Source organism: Ochotona curzoniae, unplaced genomic scaffold, assembly GCF_017591425.1.
Source record: "Ochotona curzoniae isolate NIBS_2020 unplaced genomic scaffold, NIBS_Ocur_1.0 contig_21, whole genome shotgun sequence".
Classification (NCBI taxonomy): Eukaryota; Metazoa; Chordata; class Mammalia; order Lagomorpha; family Ochotonidae; genus Ochotona; species Ochotona curzoniae.
Genome location: NW_024465322.1, coordinates 1737548 through 1757996, shown reverse-complemented (window position 1 = coordinate 1757996; position 20449 = coordinate 1737548). Strand labels below are relative to the sequence as shown.

At 40.1% G+C, this 20449-nt stretch overlaps 1 protein-coding gene across 1 annotated transcript in view; it reads left to right on the top strand.

Annotated features, from left to right (window-relative positions):
• Window positions 1-20449, top strand: part of CD36 (CD36 molecule) — a 35874-nt gene that overhangs the window by 7146 nt on the left and 8279 nt on the right. Inside the window, exons 2-9 of the mRNA XM_040971115.1 lie at window positions 176-256; window positions 707-915; window positions 9407-9567; window positions 13592-13739; window positions 14491-14670; window positions 15749-15840; window positions 17483-17529; window positions 18933-19002. Of these exons, the coding sequence (XP_040827049.1) occupies window positions 796-915; window positions 9407-9567; window positions 13592-13739; window positions 14491-14670; window positions 15749-15840; window positions 17483-17529; window positions 18933-19002 (818 nt within the window). The 5' untranslated portion in view covers window positions 176-256; window positions 707-795. The remainder of the gene's footprint in view (window positions 1-175; window positions 257-706; window positions 916-9406; window positions 9568-13591; window positions 13740-14490; window positions 14671-15748; window positions 15841-17482; window positions 17530-18932; window positions 19003-20449) is intronic.

The window sequence follows — 20449 nt, the reverse complement described above, 5'->3', positions numbered from 1 at the left end:
ATCTTTTTAAAATTTTTTTATTTCCTTTGCATCAGTATTCTGAATATTGTTTGTAGGACAAACAGTTCAGACCTGAACTCAACATTCATGGAAAGGAAATCTTCTTTTAACAGCGTATTCAAGCAATCATATTTTCTACTTACCCATATCTTTTTTTGTTTGTTTGTTTTAACAGCTGACAAATGATTAATGGAATTGATTCCTTCGGAGACTCCTCAGATTGTTTCCTGTAAGATCCCATTCATTTGTGAATAAGGTATAGTTAAAAAAAAAAATTAAAGGCACGAATGCCTTATTCCTCTCCCTTGCTTGCTTCTCAGAGAAGATGTCCATTCACCCACAGTCCGTCTGCAGGAGAACAACAGGCAGGGTAGAGGGAATTATGTTTAGGCGGAGATAGAGGGCAAGGATGCAACAGATTGCTCCCAGCTGAGAGATTACAGGTACATGGTTCACCTCCGATAAGGTTTCGGTATGTTCGTCATTTCTGAGAAGAAAATTCAGAAGGGGATTTCGAAGAAAAGTAGTATATGACATGCTTTCTGCCCCTCTGGCTGCTCAGGGGCAAGAATGAGAAGAAACACGCAGAAAGTCAGTTTATAGGACAAAACATTAGTGCGTTGATAGCTGGCCAAATTATCTTTGTACTTTGATCTTTTCGTACTGATATTTATGCTTCTGTTTTATGATCTTTTTCTAATGACAGAACAAGATCTGGTTTAAAAAAAAAAATACCTGAATCATACCCGGGAGTTGGACAGAGGAAGCCGAGGCTTCACCTCGCACATCAGAAACATGGGCTGCGATCGGAACTGTGGGCTGATTGCTGGGGCCGTGGTCGGTGCAGTGCTGGCCGTCCTTGGAGGTGTCCTCATGCCAGTGGGAGACATGCTGATTGAGAAGACCATTAAGAAGGTAAGAGTAGCTCAAACATCATCATTCTATTCCTGTCTTGTTTGGGTTATGGGTACCTACTTGTTTCATAATCCATAGTAACTACTAATATTATGTCTTTCACACAAACCTGCTTATGGATGATATAGAAGTGACCTTGTACAAAATGTTACAAATATAAGCGATAGGTAATATGAATACGTTGCTATGTTACACACATCCAAATTTGAACAAAGACTACCTATAGATTTGAAGATTTGTAGATACAACTACTTTCACTTATGTCCAAGAAATGTATTGATATATTTTGGATGGATAAGCAAATAAGGTTTTTGTTTGTTTGTTTTTGGTAAAGGGAAATAAATAGCTACACTTTGGTTAAAACTAGGAAAAGTGAAATGATATTGAACACTGTGCTTCATTTTGATTTGTGAACTTTTGGTAAACTAATAAATTAATTGCTTTGCCTAGTAATCTGCTACACTTTATGGCAAGCATGATATCTGTAAAATGCATACTATTTGTTTAACTCACAAATATGTTCCGTTTGCAAAAATTTAGATTTGATTCTTAGAATTTCTAATATAAGCTACGCCAGTACATCTCAAAAACTGAATGCAGTTTTAACACAAATTAAAACGATTTGATTGACGGTCTAGAATGTATGACCCAGTGAAATTAAAGCCAGTTATCTTCACACTCATCCAGCAGAGTGTCCAATTGAAAGAAGCTAGACTGGGGGAAGCATACTTAATGAAATCCTGAAGCAGGATGGTACATTCAACAGCAGGGTTGAAAATGTTAAGCTGCTATGAGAAGATGAAATAATTCCCAAACTCTTGTGAATTTCAAATTTTGCCTCGTACCCACAGGCATGGATGTCCAGCTTTCCAAACACAACACTGACCAAATAAAACCTTACCAAGCCAGCTTCAGCTCTGAGCTTGGTTTGGGTTTCTAGGACCTGTTGAAATAGCACACAACAGACAGTGGTAAGAATTAAAACACAAAATGGGAGAGACTGACAAACTCATATTGATTTTTATGTTAGGGTCCAATTTTGTCTCTCTCTCTTCCATTCACCCATGTTGCACATCCTGGTCTTGTGAAGAGTATGAACAAAACCATCATTTTAGTTCTAGGAATTGATAGAGTAATGTGAAGAATTTATTTCAAAGCTGGTCATTCATGACAAGATGTCACTACTTTCTGATTTTTTCTTTTTTAGCTAAAAAGGTTGAAGCTTGTATGGTTAAAGGAAATCTCTTTGTATGATTATAGTTACTGTCCTAACCTGAAATACAGGAGGACTTCAAAAAGTCACCTGAAAAGGAATTTTTTAAGTTTATGGAAGGCCCTTAAATGCTTGAATCCATGAACAGTTTTGCCCTATATGTTTTCAGTGAACTTTTAGATTCCTTGTATAGGGAAACTTTAGCATAACATTACCCATATTTATGCTCATTGTTTTTTCAATAATATCGTAACAATTTTGAGCTCCCCTATTCTAAATACCTTGTGGATCTCTCTTCAGCCTCATGAATTGGTGGAGCTGACCTGCAGCCTTTGCCTTTGGATTTCCAGCTCCCTTCACAGTGTTTTTGAGGCAGGCTGTTAGTGAGAGGCAGGTGAGGATGGAGGAGCAGGGTTTGTGTATTGATGGGAGAATGCATTGCCATCTCTCTAGCACCCTTTTGGCTCTGTGCAATCAATCACCCATTCCACTCAGCCATGTGAGGAACACAGAAAGGGCGAGAACAGTGTCTGAATTAACACAAGTTATAATGTCTCCTGAATAGAAGAGTCAAAATCATCTCCCAGTCTCCAGCCTTTCAAGCTATTTTTCCTGATAAATTACGGATCAGAAATAGTCGGATAATGATTATTTGATTCTTCATGAAACAACAGTAAGTATATCCCCAGTTCCATATTGGTTGGCAAATGAATTCCAGCATGTCATTTGTCAATTGCTTCATATTCATCCCTAAACTGATAACAGTCATGAAAAAAAGATGAGACCTCAGATGTCAAATTGTGCTTTCTTATAGAATGATCAATAGAGAATAAAATAAATGTTTATCTAAACAATGTAATTTGTAGCTGGGAAAATGTGCCATCCATATAGACACTTGTGACAAACAAGAGTTGATTAATACCCTTGTGATACAGAAAAACAAATACTATTTAGAAGGACAAGTATCTTGGTGCATTCAAGAAACCTCAGGAAGAGGGTGGAACTTCAGTCGCGTTTTGACAAAGTACGGCATCTTCGAAGTCAAAAAGATAAAAGTGCAGAGGAAATGTAGCAGAGAGAGAATTGCCAACAACACCTGATGAACAATAAAATAGCAACACAGGGTGAAATTCAGAAAGCTTTCACCAACAGAGCAAGGAATCTTTATTTGTTGATGTAATAGTCAGTGGCGGTTAGCAAATGCTTCTTCCCGCAGCTAAGCTATAATCAAACCTTCGTTCAAGAATTGATATCATGTGATTTGCATTTATTTAGGATTACACATATTGTTCTGCCTACTACATTCTTTAATCTTCACAAATATCAGGAAAATTAAAAAAATATTCTTTTCCCCATAAAAAATTCTTTTAACATAATGTTAAATAAACTTGCCAACTCATCTAACCCAAAGTCATTTGCAAAATGTATGTGATTTGAAGGCAGAGCTAGAGATGTAATGTTGTTTACTATGCTTGTACAATAGAAAGGTCTAAACGTGTAAAGCCTCAAACCAGGAAAACAAATGGAAACTACATAGGGCAGGACTGCTTGGAAGAATTTAAGATTCCTGGAGCTGATACATTAGCCTAGTGGCTAAAGTCCTCGCCTTGTACGTACCAGAATCCCACATGGGCGCCGGTTCTAATCCTGGCGGCCCAGCTTCCCATCCGCTCCCTGCTTGTAGCCTGGGAAAGCAGTCCAGGACGACCCAAAGCCTTGAGGCCCTGCACCTGCTTGGGAGACCCGAAAGAGGCTCTTGACTCCTAACTTCAGATCAGCTCAGTTCCAACCATTGTGGCCACTGGGGGAGTAAATCATTGGACGGAAGATCTTTCTCTCTTGTCTCTCCTCCTCTCTGTATATCTGACTATCCAATAGAAGTAAATAAATCTTAAGAAAAAAGAATTTAAGATTCACTTTCAGAAGTACCTTTGCATAATCTGTCCGATATGTAACAGGGGCACTGTGGTCTGGTATGGCATGGTGCACAGAAACATCAACAAATAATGGGAGATTGGGGAAAATACGCTGGATTAGGATAGAGGAAGTAAAAATTGTGAGGCATCCATGAGTTCCAAACAGAAACAACATGAACGTAAGGATTTGATACGAACATTGGTCTGCGTGTCAAAGGTCAAAGCTCAAGCCAATATGATCATTGCTCCGGAGACGCCAGATAAAAGAGTGGATTTCTTTTCCATTGAGATTGAAAGAAGAGAGAAAAGAACAGAAGCGTTCCTGCAGGATCCAGAGACAGGAAGACAGCGGCAGAAAGGGAAGGGAAATCATTTTAGATGAAGTAATGGACACAAGAGGGTGTGATTTCCTAAGATGTCACATGGAGGCCAGCACTCAAAGGAAGAAGAAAGAAATCCTCCTAAGAAGGGGTTTCTGGGTGTTGGTTCTGCAGTGTCGGATACCTGCACTGTCTCTCACATGACAGAAGGCGGTAGTGGCTGAATTCAGGCTTGAAGAGGAGGGACAGAGCTGAGATCTAATGGAATGATGCTTCCCCCCAAAAAAACTGTGAAATGATATTTGACATGTACTGCATGTCCAAGAGAAAGACTCGACCTCAGAATTTGCAGTGGCCAAGATCAGGAGCTCAGCAAAGCCAAGCTTGATTTTGCTCTCAGTTTTCCGTAGAAGTAGAATAATGACGTGGACCTTGCCCATTTTGTCATATGAAGATGCTGGGACTTTTTTCCCCCTTATTTATATAAGACTGTTTCCTTGTTATTCCTTGTTATTTACAAAGCTATGGTCACAGTGCAGGTGGCAGATGCTTATCTTTGGTAAAGATAGATCTGTGAATTGGGCACATACCTCAAGATTCAAGTGTCTTACTCCCACGTCAGATGGACTTCGGCCCGTGCTGTTAGTTCACGAACAACTAAGAATTGCCAATACTTGTGAATTCTTACTTATTTATCATTGACTCTCACTGAATATTGCTTGTTGATATGAATCGAGTGATAGCAGATTTTGAGGAAGAAAGGAACTAAAATGCTTCACCGAGAAGATAAAAAAAACTCAACTTAGGGTGTTTTCTTATTAATAAAACAGATCTCTGATACGTTACAATTCTAAACCATGACACCCTAACTGTATCAGTTGGATTAGTCTAGAATGGGATAGAAAGTGTACCCCTAATATATTTGGTTTTTTGCTCTTCGTCAACAAGGGATGTTCCAGAGATTACATGCTTTTTATAGGTTGTAACTGAAATCTCCATTGCCAGTACATTTTGACCCATTGGGTTGTCTGGAGCCAGCCGGTTCACACAACCTTCTTAGCTGGATAATAAACAATAGCCCAAGTTGTTATCAACGTAGAAACCACCAAAGCACTTTGGAAAAGGTCCAAAGTCCTACGCTATTTGTAAAAGATAAATTATCACTTGACAATGTTAATATCACTAGATAAGATGCTTAGTGAACATGATATATCATAAGGAATATTACAGTAATGCTGGTTTCTCTGTGCTGTGGACCACATAAATAAGAGCAAAAGGAAATCAGAACTTCTTGGTTTGACCTACAAAAGGACAAATATTCAGCCATATCAATATTTATTTATATCATCATTCCATTTTACTATCATTTCTTTCCCCATTCTTGAAAAGAAAGATCCTTTAGTAATTCACAAAAAAAAGTTTTCAGATAAATTGAAACAATAACATGTTTTTTTTAAACGAAATGACTATTTTGAAAGAATATCTCATATTCTGATAATGTCAGTTAACTTATTTTTATGTTAGTTTTGTAACAGACAATTTTGGCTTTTCCAGATATGGTAAATAATTTGAACATAAAGGCTATAAAGAAATACCTCAAGTATTAGTTAATAAAGATGATAAAAATTTGTCTTATATTGAAACGTATAAATTCAGAACCAGAAATGATTTAAAATAACAGTATATAAGTGTGTTATAAAATATGTTGATTTGTAAAAAAAAAATCAACATGTTACTTAAAAATGATATTTCAAGAAATAGCTGGTGTGTATATATAGCTTTCTTCCGCAAACCTGATGTAATATCAATGAATTACATTTCATGCTACCAACAAAATCACCCGAGTTCTTACATCCATTCCAAAAGGCTCATTTGTAGGTTTTCAAACATTTTAGAGCTTGTCACAGCAGAACATTCATGAGCTTTCCCTCTGGGACTTATTTGATCTTAATCTGGAACGGGTGCTGTCTCCTGGCACTTCACACACTTGCCCCCCCATCAGACTCACTCCCTTTCTTTTAATATATGCATGTACACATCCTATTGTCAGAGGGACACACAATGAGTCGATTTCTGAGGGACAGGGAGAAAGACAGAGACAGATCTTGTACTTGCTGGCACGCTCCCCAAAGCCCAACCTGAGAGCTGGGGATTCGGTGCAGCTTTTCCTGGGAGGTGGCACAGAGCCAGTGACTCAAGCCATCCCTGTTGCTTCCTGGAATCTCCACATTAACAGCAAGCTGGAACCAGAAGTGGAACTGAGCGCTCCTATGTGGCACAGGAGTGGCTTCACTCACATCTTATTGTTTAGACGGTTGCCCCAGCACGTGTCTTTTTGTTTTCTAATTTTGGGGAAAATTATTCTGTATAGGGTCAGCTAAAAGCTCATTGCGGTAGTGGATATGGAAGATAATGGTAATTCTAAGATAGCGTCTGCTCTTTAAGGAAGTGTGTATGTTAGAGGGAATACTTGTAAAATAGTTAAGCCACAGAAATAGAACTGTCTGAAAAAAATGACATTAGCTCCTGACACATGACTGGTTTAGGCAATAGTGATTGTGAAATAAGAAGTTAAAGCAGGTGGATAATAAATGATGTTAGGATAAGCCCTCTAGTTAGTGGACAGCATTTGAATAATATGATATGCTAACACGCTTATAAACACCTACGTATTCAACTCAACTAGGAAAATACTAATAGCCAATGTATTTTTTTATCCATCCCCCCCTCCCGTGGTTCAAGCTAATATCTTCATCTTCATTCTCTGTAGAAAGAAACAGATAAAGATACATAATTTGCCCAAATCAATGATTACTAAAGTGACCAGGTGGGACACCAAACTCGTGGCATGCAGTTCTCTTATGCAGTTCGAGAGAAGCCACCACTCTATTTTGCTAGCAAGCCTGTGCGGTCCAAGAATATTATATATATATCCAGTTCTGCGCTACAAGATTCTGGGAGACAAAAGAATATGTCTTTCACACATGTACGCCGCCCCCCCCCAACTCTACTCATAAGAAAATGTTGAGAACATCTGAATGGTTACACTGCAGTTTCACTCGTAGATTAGTATTATCTCATGCCTCAAGATACCCTACAATGTCTTGCATGGATTACAGTTGATTAAACATCATGTCTGTCAAGTACATTGTATCACAGATCTATTGAACTCTACAGGAATTTGAATATCTCTTTACATTTGTAACAAATCTAATATGTGCCTGGAACAGAGGCAAGTGATAAAACAGACCTCACTTCGAGATTGTTTTAGTGTGATAATAACTAATGTTTTTTTAAAAAAAATTTCTTGAACTTGGCAAATTCATAGTTTTCAGCACCCAGACTGGCATCAAGCATATTCACCTTTAGAAGAATCGTTGCAGTACTTCATACAGCCCTGCCTTCATGTTGAGCTTGTTTCGTGAAGTCAATTTATTTTTGCAGAACAAATAGAAGGTTTTTCAAGGACACGTTTTCGTAAAAAGCAACAGAGATTCAAACATCACTTGAGCAGTCCAATGTACACCATGTTCGATGGATTGCAACATCACGGGGTTTTGTAATTGCGTTTTAACTGAATGCTTGATTGTTCTCAAAGGACTTCCCTCACTCTCAGCATTAAGCAAGAAAATATGCTGAAGATGTTAAACTTTGTTTGACTTCTACCAAGTAAGTTCAGAGGGTGACAGAGCAGGCAAGCGAGGCTCCAGCACCAGTTTAAAGGGCCAGCATGGGTTTGGGGGCCGTGGGTGGGGAGAGTCGGGGGAATGTTCTGAATCCGATGCGCTTTGTCTAAGCTTACCCTTGGGCCAGTCTCCTGGGCCCTGCGAGCCTCCTTGTGCCTTACTGCAAAGCAGGACCAATACTTGATGTCTTTTCTTGATCCCTTCTGTGAAGGAATGATTCCAGGAGACTATAACAAATAGGTCAGATTGTTCCTGTATTCCGAGATTCCCCCTTGGTCTCGTTTCTGAGAAATAGTTCTTTTCCTTTTCCTATAGCACAGTAAGGTGAGTTGGCGCTCTCCTCCCTGGGCCTGCTTCCCAAGGCACTTAATTGGAAATTACTGCTGGCTGCAAAAACTCCTTTGTTTGCACCTGTTACTATAGCATCCGAGGAGTCAGCGCCTAGGACAAACAGCGCAAGAGCATCTGTGGAAAATTCCTCGATTTGCAGAGAGTAAAACTGAACCTAAGCGAGTGGGTGACCTCCCAGTTGGTCCCCAAGCTCCTGAAACAAGGAATTGGATTTCTAACAGAGGGTTTATAACTGGCATCGTTGGTATATTTTCCTGTTGTCTGTGTTTTCTGAACAAGTTACATCTTGTGTTTTAATAGATTGTACCTATGAGGATGCTGTCCTATGCTGCCCTCTCCTCGACAAAGTCAAGCATGTTGATTTAAGCTATTGTAGGAACAGGTTGCTGCAAAATACATGAAGAGTTAGGGAGGGGCTGCTGAGCAGGGTTCTGGAGCAAGGAGTCAGATTTTGATTTTTTTTTTCATCCAGAGCTGTTAAGCTGATACTTTCTGAAGCATCCAAGACCGAAAAAAAAAATGCAATATCAAAGTATTTCTTTCCTTGTGTTTATATTTTGCCATTAGATCAGTTGACTTAGCAGCAGTAGAAAAAGTAAATGCCCAACTTGCTGAAAACTTTCTGGAACAATTTGAATACAATTTGAAGTTGTTCCAGACTGTTCTGACTTAGCCACCCAACCAGGGTCACTCTGAAAATGTGCCAAGGGTTTGCTGTAACATCCACAGTCCTGGCTACAGGATTACACACACATGTGCTATACAAGGCATACTTAAAAGGGGTTGCTGTGCGAAAATGTCATAAACATTTCCAGCGCATGTGTGTGCCTAGATTTCAGGGCTTCTCATGAACAAGACGCTTGAACTTGGCTCTTTCAGCATGGCTGGCAACAGGTGGTACACACACACACACACACACACACACACACACACACACACACTCTGAGAGGGGCCTGCGCTTACTACAAAGGAAATAACTCGCGTTTGTTTTTCCTTTTTTCACAGGAGGTTGTCCTTGAGAATGGCACCATTGCTTATCAGAATTGGGTTAAAACGGGTACGGAAGTTTACAGACAGTTTTGGATCTTTGACGTGCAAAATGCGGAAGAAGTAGAGAAGAACAGCAGTAACATTAAGGTTAAGCAAAGAGGTCCTTACACGTACAGGTGAGTGGCTCTCCGCCCACGAGCTCCACTCGTCGGTGGCACCTGCCCCACGCCGCTGCGTGGAAAACGTACTCATCACATTCTTGTCACCTTGTAGCATCTTTACCGACCCGTGCACCATCATGGAGCACTAAGGATGCAGAAAAGAACCACTCATTCTGCTAGGCATTGACCAGCATCAAATGCCTACTGTATGCGTTTATGGTGTATAAGCGAAGCATGAAATATGCACGCTCAACAGCAAATAAGCTGCCAAGATTTCATATCCTCATGGTCTGTTGAGTTGTATCTCACTGGTGCTCCAAGAGTGGCTCCTGGACACGCAGGTTCTCATTGCCAAGGGGACTTGTGGATATTTCATGCAGATCACTGCAATCAGAGACTCTTGAGGTCAAGTCCAGAAATGTATTCGCAACAGAATCTTCCATTAGAATTTTAGAACTAGGAGAAACGGTATGCCAGAATCCCTCATTTTGGAAATGAAACAAGTGATGATTCTCACGGTCGCACAGACACAGGGACTGGTAATGCCTGCGTTCTTTTTTTTTTATAATGGATTTTATGCTGTTTAAATTGTAAGAATGCGGGGAGATTTGCTGCTTTTTAAAGACTGATGTATTTGAAACGCAGTGCTAAAGGGAGAGAGAAAGAAACGCAAGGGAAACAGATGGAGCAAGGCAGAGATGTTCCTCCTGTCGGTTTGCTTATTCCGCCATGGCAGTGGCCAGGACTGGGCCGGCCAAAGAACACTGGAAAGTGGAGGTTCATTCAAGGCCTCCGTCTGGGAGGCAGGGACCTAAGATCCTGGACCATGTTGGGATGCTTTTGTCAGGCCAAGAGCAGGAAGCTGGGTCTGAAGTAGAACAGACAAAATACCAACTCGTGCCCATCGGCGATGCTGACAATTAGACAACAGCTTTATGTGCACCGTCTCAACCACTGGGCGCATGCTGCTTTTTAAAAGATACTCTCTTGGAGCTGGCACCACGGCCTGGTAGGCAAGCCTCAGCCTGTAGTGCCAACATCCCATAAGGATATCAGTTTGAGTCCCAGCTAACTCCATTTCCAATCTGGTTCCCTGCTAATGCGCCTGGGACAACAAAGCAAAAAGCCCAAGTCCTCGGGCCCCTGTGCCCACAGAGGAGACCTGGAAGAAGCTCCTGGATCCACCTTGGCCTAACCTTGACTGTTAGCAGCCAATTCGGAGAGTGAAGGTGCAGATAAAACATCTCTCTCTCTGTTTCTCTCTCTCTTTCTGTGTGTGTATGGGTTACTCTCTATATAACTCTTCTCTTCAAATAAATATTTTTTTTTAAAGAATAATTTTTTTAACAGGAAGAAACACAATGTTGAGTCTCATTCTCTTCTCATGGGGCAGAGCCAAGAGAGGACCTTACGTGTATTTTATTTTCAGAGTCTTATCCCTTCCCTCCAGGGGATAAACAGGGGACGGGTTGGGTACACTTGATTTGCTTAGAGGAGTGACAGAGAGTGCTTGTTGAAAAGCAGTGGAGTTGGATACAAAATAAGGTAGGGAATTACTCCTTTGCATAACAGATCCAAGTGAGTCTTGGTTAAGGTTGAGGTTACCCCATCTGGTGTGACCAAAATGGAATCTTTGCTATTTGCCTGCTGCCATATATAACAGACGAATAACACGAAAATGAGACCCCCCAAAAAATGCCATGATCTTAACATCCTCTATGTGTGCAGCTAAATGTATTCCTCTGTCGATTGTGAATTCTGTTGGACTCCAATGTGCAGGGGCTGTTTCTCAGCCAATAGAGCCAAGAGCTTAGGAAGCCATGGCTGCTAGAGTGAGTCGAATGGAGTTTGGATCTACAAAACCTGATAGGCTCCAAGGAAAAGCTGGATCAAAATCTAAAATATTTCGGTATCCACCATCCCTGCGAGGCCTCTAATTTCTATCCAATGTAAATCAATCATGATTAGCGTTGCCTTCTCAGGAAACAAAATCGATCTTGGACAAAATATTGGACATAGACCTTATAAGCCAACATTTTCCCAGAATTGTAATATTTGTGAATAAAACTTAAAAGGGGAGCAATGTTCTCTATGGGAGAGAAAGGAGATGGAAATTTTTGTGTATACAGAATTGTATCATGAATAATAATCATTTTTAAAAGTACATGCTAAAGGTGAGGCTCCATTTTTAAGGTCGGAGTGCCATCTGCTGGTGAATGTTTGTAAGTACAACCTAGGTGAGCTCCAGAGTCAGCCCCAATTTTCACTATCGTTTTTATTTAAATGTACACAATTACTCACAAAATTAAAGCAGCTTAACTCACATGACCTTACTCTACCTTTAAGATAATATTACTTGAGAGACAAGATGTAGCTATTGAGGTCACCGTGACTACAGTACAGTGGGAAAAATAAATGTCAACATTTTGATAAAGCTGTATTAGAAGTAAAATATCCATCAGGCTGTCATTTTCTAATGCAGCTTCTCTTTTTTGAAAGGTTTATTTATCGTCTATTGCAAAGTCAGATTTACAGAGAAGAGGAGAGATAGAGAAAAAGCCCTTTCATCCACTGGTTCACTCCAGCCGCAATGGCCAGAGCTGAGCTGATCCAAAGCCAGGAGCCAGGAGCTTCTTCCAGGTCTCCCACGCGGGTGCAGGGTCCCAATGCATTGGGCCGTCCTCGACTGCTTTTCCAGGCCACAGCAGGGAGCTGGATGGGAAGTGGAGCAGCCAGGACAGAGACCGGTACCCATAGGGGATGTTGGTGAATGGAGGTGGAGAATTAGCCACTGAGCCAACCCACCAAGCCCCCAAATGTTAGCGATCTCCTTGGGAACTTATTGTTCAAGATATTTTTCTTTGGATTTCAGTCTCTGATTTCCTCCTTAACCTTACTTATGTACCCACCTTGCGCTGACTTCACATAGATGATGGTGCAATAAATAAATCATTTCATATTCATTAATAATGTATAGTTATGTCACTTTCCTCCCCAAAATCTCCTTTCACTGCAATCCACAAAAGCTGGTGCTACTGGGCCTGGCATGGTAGCTTAGTGGCTAAAGTCCTCTCTGTTCATCCGCTGGGAAGCCATACAGGCAACGGTTCTAATCCCAGTTACTCCAGTTCCCAGCCAGCTGCACGCTTGTGGCCTGGGAAAGAAGTTGAGGATGGCTCAAAGCCTGGGAACTCTGCATCCACGTGGGGGACCCAGAAGAAGCTCCTGGCTCCTGGCTCCTGGCTTCAGATCAGCTCAGCTCTGGCCATTGTGGTCACTTCGGGAGTGAACCAGCAGATGGAAGATCTTTCTCTCTCCCTCTGCTTTTCTCTGTAAATCTGTCTTTCCAATAAAGATAGATAGATAGATCAATCTTTACCAAAAAATAAATTATAAAAGCAGGTGTTACTTTGCAGCCCACATATATTAAAACCTGGAGCTCAGAACAAGTAAGTATTTGCTATAGGGTGTAGGCAAGGAGTTGGTTTGGGACCCTTAAGAAAGGAAATTATATTCTATTCATTAACTCAAGTTCTCATGAAAGTGTTGAAATTCACAGATAAGCTGGTCTTGGGTGAGATCTAATCTAAGAAAATGTGCTAAGCATTCCCTCCCATCTTCCTTACCCTCGAAATTCTTTGAATGCAAGAGATCTTATTTCATCATCTCTGTACAGCAGCAATTCAAAAATATTTGCATTTCCAAAACTATGTGAAGTTTCCGCTTATCTGCCCCACTTTGTGCAACTGAACTTCTATTTGATATTTACATCGGTTTTGCAGAATGCGTAAGGAAATGTGTACCACGGCCCCCCCAAGCCTGGAACTGATTCTCTTGTAGGTTTTCCCGTTCAGTGTTTCAGATGCCTTCTAGGTAGCCTGTGAAGGGCTTAGAACTGCCTAAATTATCATTTTAATTCCATCGCTTAGCATAATTGCTGGCATTTTCCATGTGCTCGAATCTTTGTTGAGCAAATGAGTTGCCACTCGTGGGAGAGTTCTCTGATTTTTGGCTTTGCTTCTTTTTTTTTTTTTTTCAGAGTTCGTTATCTAGCCAAAGAAAATGTGATCCAGAACAGCACAGACCACACAGTGTCCTTCATGCAGCCCAACGAAGCTGTGTTTGAACCCTCGATGTCCGTTGGCAAAGAGAGCGATACTTTCACGGTTCTCAACTTGGCTGTTGCCGTAAGTTGACAAAGAACACAATGTCTGTTGGGAATACACAAGCTACTGTAATGAATCACCTTGCTAGAATGACCAAGATTTTACTGATCACTTAAACTTTTTAAAATTTTTCTTTCTCTGAAAGGGATTGAGCGAGCGAGAGAGAGAGAGAGAGAGATGGAAATCTCATCTTTTTTGGTCACTTCCCAAATAACGACAACAGCTGGGGTTAGGCCGAGGGAAGCTAAGACCCCGAGATTTCAGTCTGGGTCTATCCTGGGCATAACAGCATCCCAGCCATCATTACTGCCACTCGGCATGTGCAAAGCCACTACTCTAACCCAACACATCAATACGGGCCAGTTAGGCCTCCTGTGTGGCATCAGAACCAGGTCAACAAATACCCACCTCTACTGATCATTTACATAAAACAAGTACTAATGTTGTTTTCAATACAGTCAGGATCAGGTGTAAAAATAGCCAAATAAGAATTACCTGAATTTGAAGATGGTTTGAAGTGTGTTGCCCAACCAATGTGGTGCTAAACCTGGCAATGAAACACACACACACACACACACACACACACAAAAAATGTAAGAAGGAAGGAATTTGACAAAGATTCCCAGTCTTGGCAGGATTTGGCAGTAAATGTTAAAGGTTTTTAAAAGTTTGCATTCGATGGAATTCTAGTAACTAATCCGTTTCACGTGTTAAGATCTGTGGTTATTTGGTTATCTTAAACATTGGATATTTCTTTGTTTTTATTCTGTAGACCGTACCTCATCTTTTTACAACTTCGTTCATTCAAGGGATGCTCAATCTGATTATCAAAAGATCAAATTCTAGTATGTTCCAAACCAGAACTGTAAAAGAATTACTGTGGGGCTATTTAGACCCATTCCTACAAATGGTTCAATACAATATTGATAAAACAGTGGGCGTGTTTTATCCGGTAAGTACCAAAGACGTTATCTTTAAGCTGTTTAAGCAACAATGTGATGAGGCGTCCTTCTGTAACTTAGATAAATTTGCTGTTTATCTAGTCCTCCTTACACATCTATTCAGTTTCCTAGAGAAAATTCTCAGATGGTATTCTAGTGTGATCAAGTTTCCACCCTTTTCAGAACGTACACATTCTCTGTACAGATTGCTGAAAACTGAACTTTGATTTCCTTCCTTACATCAGTATCAATGCTGTATCTCCATTTGCTCAATGTGCTCATTCTGTCGCTTCTCCTCTTAAAAATTCTTTAAAGAACTAATTCAAAATGTTAACCTATGTTTGTATGGTCAGATGGCCGCAGCCTGGTAGGGTTGCTGATTTATAAGTTCCAGTGGTGTCAAATGCTGTTAAATGGCAATTGAGTGATTATGGTAGAATGTGAACCTGATGACGTTGTTATAATTGAATTACAAGTAGGACGTGCTGACGACTCTATATTATTGGAATAACGATTAGAAATTCATTTGGTTGCATATGTCCTTGTTGGTTGTATTCCTAAATTTTCTGTTGTTTTCCTTAAGACTGTGGCTAGGATGGCAAGGTTCCATATCCGATATGGTCTAGATGATGCAAAGAACAATATGAAACCAGATATTTTGTTACAATTTTACCCCAACTAGTCATAACTATTGACCTTAGCTAATCCTGTTTTTAATCTTAGTAACTGCTTACTAAAGATTGTAGCATGCAGGGGCTCTGGAAACCTGCCACTGCCATCATTGGTCTGATTCAATTTCTTTAAAACAGAGGCATTGGGCTGCGTTAACACGGGGTGCTGGAGTGGAAGTTATGCCAATTTGTAGTATTTAGATTCTTCTTTTCATTCCAGCACTTGTTTCCCGACATCTTTTGTATTAGTAGTCTTATTTGGAAAGCAAGTAATTAAGAACATTGCCTATATCTAGAGTCTTATAAAATTATCATGCAAAACCAGCATTTAAGGACTGTGAAAAGGAATTCCATATGTTATAGCTTGGAAGATGCGGCTTGTTCTAGAAATAATATTCTCTTTGATCTGTCGTTTCAGTACAATGGTACTGCAGATGGAGAGTACAGAGTCTTCAATGGAAAAGATAATATCAGCAAAGTGGCCATAATTGACACTTACAAAGGGAAAAAGTGAGTGTCCCCATGAAGTACACGTGTGTGTGTGTGTGTGTGTGTGTGTGTGTGTGTGTGTCTTGTTAGGGCACGGATGGCAAGAACAGTGTTTTTTTAACAACTGCAAGGCGCCATCACCCACCTGTGGACTAGACAAGACTACATCAGTCTGAATGGTCCTGCCTGGCAAGCATGGGCACCTTCACACCTGTGCACACTTGCTAAAAATTCAGTCTTCCATCCTTAGATTTTTGTTGGTCTGTATACAGATTCTCTCCTAGAAAGACATCTGGAGGGGCTGCTTTCATTTCTTCTACATAGCCAGCGTTACAATGTCCCCGTAGAGTTAGGTAACTACATAGAAAATCAAACCAAATCAATAACTCAGTTGATAGTTTAGTAAGGGCGAAAGTAAATTATTATTTTTTATACTTTTCAAAAAAAAGTGTGCACTCTAGCAGTGCAGCCTGAATATCTTTAAAGAGTTTAGTGGATCTCTACATTTTTGTGATTTTTGCCCTGCTTTACCATCTTGTGACAATTTTCCACATTGCCACCTCGTTTCTCTTCAACTTTCCCAGTGCAGAAATGGAATTAGTATTTCAAGCATAGTTCTGACATAGATACATACTAAGTTGGAAAACACATGATCTTTGCCATAAGAACAAATAGCTCCATGAGGCCACGACTTCCCTCCGGGCAATCTCCTGTGAGTTCATCCAGAGAATTCATATTTTATAAGAGAACTGATATTCACAAAGACCCTAGATGTGCAGTATGAAAAAGCTGTGCATGGGTGTCAACAATTTTTGAACAAAATCATCCCTTTTTTTTTTCTATGTCTGTTTCAGAATAAACTCAATAGAAAGAACTCTACCAGCTGTCAGAGAGGTCCTTATTAGCCTTTGTTTTATATGAGCTTAGTCCCAACAAATAATCAAGCAATCAAACCAGAGATTTCTTACACGTTTTGTAACCACAGCCCTTACCTGATGATTGCTCTAATAATGGCACACAGCAGTGAAATATTTACGGGCGTGCTTTTTCTTCCACAGAGTTCAAAGTTAAGTTTATAAAAAAGTATAATCGCACAATGGCAGTCACATGGTCTACCTGGATACCACCAGTCCATGCAAGTGTTAGAAGGAGAAAAGTCAAAATGTTGTTATATGAGCGTTTACATTCCAGAAGTCACAATAACCCCCCCTTTTCTTCCTCCTCACTACACTTTTTGCCTCCTAGTGAGCTGGTTCCTACCGAGCTTAACACATTGCATCCTGTTCAGAATTCTTCTACATAATTAGTTTCTCCTGCTGGGGAAAAAAAAAAAAATTCATCCTAAGAGAGATCTAAGTTAATCAGCGTCTCTCAATTTTCTTTGGAAAATCTTTTCTTCCAATTATTTCTAGTGAGTTAACAATTTGGAAGTTTTGATTTTATGATGAGCCACTCGAGAGCAGCAGGCCCATAGCACACTTGTAATAAGAGGAATAGTTTGAACACATGGGTCAAAGAAGTTAGAACATTTCTTGAATTTACTAGTTGTCACATCTCAGTTTCATTAACCTCAGATCGGAGTTGAATCATCATGGAATAGTGATACGAGAAAGGTGTTCTTTGAGGATATTTGTTCATTTTCTTTGTTTTTTTTATGCCCAAGGAACCTCTCCTATTGGCCAAGTTACTGCGACATGATTAACGGTACAGGTAAGACTATCTGTTTTGTGGTAATAATCATGAAAAATCCACTGCACCCTCTTGCACAAATCCACACACACTTGATTGTGAGCATATGTTTTACTCATTTTTATAGCACTGCAGTATAATTCACGGCCCTCGTTTTTATAAAGGCTCAGTAAATGCTCAGTAAAGGCTCATGGCTAAAATATGAGTTTTTTTGAATTAAAATTGGGAGAAACAAAGAAAGAACTATAAACTTAGAGCTTGGTCTACTGGCTTATGATTTGATATTGCAGAGAAGCAAATATGAATTGAACAAGATTATTTTAAAAAAAGAGAGAGAGAGAATCCAATAAACAAAAAACTGGAAGCAGAGCTGGGTCAGGCCAAAAAAAAAAAAAAAAAGTATTCAAGAATGGAAAAAAAAGAGAGAGAGAATCCAATACCGTGGGGACCGTTAGTATTAGAGGTAAATTCTTGAGAAGCAGGTTATGAGCTGGACCAAAGCTGGTGCAGGAATTCCCTGTAGTGAAATAAACAATAAAGATGAACAAAGTTAAAGAAAAGGCAGCAGATGGCATGCTTCCTTTTGAAATACGATTGAACCTTGAATACGGCTTGTCACTGCTGACTTGTATTCGGCAAAGCACAGCAAAAATGGCTGGATGTTCTTTGCAGGGTTTTATCCGTGAAATATGTGCAGAAATTCCAATTCAATCGAAGTACCTTAGTATTACTAAGTGTAATAACACCTGTTTACAATACTTGGACTTTAGGTAGACACGTATTCTATGCTGTTCCGGGATCATTAAAACTATTTTATAGATTTAAGGAATCAAAAGCATTAAATAATTCTCTCCGAAAACTAGGTAGGAAGGGACTCAGGAAAATAAATCAGAGGATTTGGTCATGACAGAAGAGAAATGCCAAGTACATCCGGCATGCAGTTAAAATGACTGATGGGGACAGGCCGTGTGGTTGTCTCGGTGTGTCTTGAGCCTGGCACTAGGAGAGAGAGATCAGCGGAGGAGATCTGGATGGTAACCATGCATCCTTTACTTGCTTCAATAACTGTGAAAAGACACAAAATGAAAAGATTAAAGTGCATACCAATCAATTGTGTTCCATGGTCTAGTCACCTATGATGAGTAGGCATTTGAAGTATGGTAAGTGGGGCTGTAATATACTGAATTTTGACAATATAAAGATCTGCAGTCATTCCGTTCTGATACCTTTCGAATATGCTGGTTCAATAAAATATAGCCATTCCATTTTTTTTTTCTGTTTTTCTCTGTGATGGCTAGGTACCATAACCAATTGTATAGATGCTTTGTATAATGTTTCTATTGACCAAGCTGCAATGAAATTTCAAGATTTTTCTAGACACGTATTCCAACTAATCATTTATAACTGGCTTGAATTCTAAACAGATGCAGCCTCATTCCCACCTTTTGTTGAGAAGTCTCGAGTCCTACAGTTCTTCTCTTCTGACATCTGCAGGTAAGAGAAAGATACCAATGTGTTTCTAGGAGCCAAACATTTTCCTCCCGAGAGACGAAAGGCAGGTCAACAAGCTCCATACACAGGGTAACCTTTTCTTGATTTTCTAAGAACAAATACAACCATGTGATTTAACTTTGCACAACATTCTACTATGCCCTAAAATTGTTTATAATGTAGATCATTTCCTTTGTGATGTGTATTTAAGCAAGACCTGTATTGTCTCCTTTTTTAAACAACCAGTACATTCAATAAAAAGTCTTATTTTATATTTTAATTTTCTAAAAAAGGCAAAGAGAGAGACAGAAAGCATGAAAGCAAACTCTTAGTAACTGCTTCATGCCCCAAGTGCCTGCTATAGCCAGGTCTGGGGCAGGTGTGGAACCAGGAACGAGAAAGTCAATCATGGTCCCTCAGAGAGGGCCAGGCGTCTGATTATTTGGGTCATCACATGTGGGACAAGTGAATGAGTAGGGATCTAGAATCAGAACAGAGCTGGCACTTGAACCAAGGTGTGCCAAATGGTGTCCTTTTTTTTAAACTTTTTTTTTTTTAATCGCAAAGGCATATTTACACGGAAAGATCTTCCATATGCTGGTTCAAGTCCTCCAAATGGCCACAATAGCTGAGCTGAGCCCATCTGAAGCCAGGAGTCAGGAGCCCTCTTGGGATCTTTAACATGGGTGCAGGAATCCAAGGCCTTGGGCCATCCTCCATTGCTCTTCCAGGTCACGAGCAGAGAGCTGCATCAGAAATGAGTCAGTGGGACATGAACTGATGTCCATACGGCATACGGGTGCTTATGGTGGAGGACTAACCAATTGAGCCATTGCAATGGCCACCCCCTTCCCCAAGGGTAGCTTAACCACAGGGCCAGATACCCACCCAGCAAGCCTTTTAAAAATGTTCAGAGAAGGCATTACAGGTGTCACAGAACTGTTTTCATTAATATGCTCTACTGCTGGTCAGACCATCTTTTCAGATTGGTTGGAGCTCAGCAGATATTACACACACTTGGAGCCCAAACCATAACACCTGAACCAAGTTCTTATTCCTAAAGACATTACGGTTCCGGGCAAACACTTAATATCTTTTTCTTCTTTAAGAAATTGAGGGGAGCAGAGTTCCTTTTTTACAGAATCATCTAAAGATTGGACATAAAAAGTGTGTTGCCATCAGCACATTGCCTGGGTCAGGATGGACCCTTAGCAAAGGGTGGAGCCGTACGGGGTGTGTGTGTGTGTGTGTGTGTGTGTGTGTCATCTAGCCACCTGTCTAAAGTGTCATCCTTACATCCCAGCAGACTAATGGCCTTTCTGTTTGGAGTTAAGTTCCTAAAGGTTTATTTAACTCTGGCATACACTAAGTATCAACATCTAATCCTTTGGGGGAATTATGATAATTTCTTTGGTCCAAATATTTATGCTCATTTACTGTCAAAAGTTGC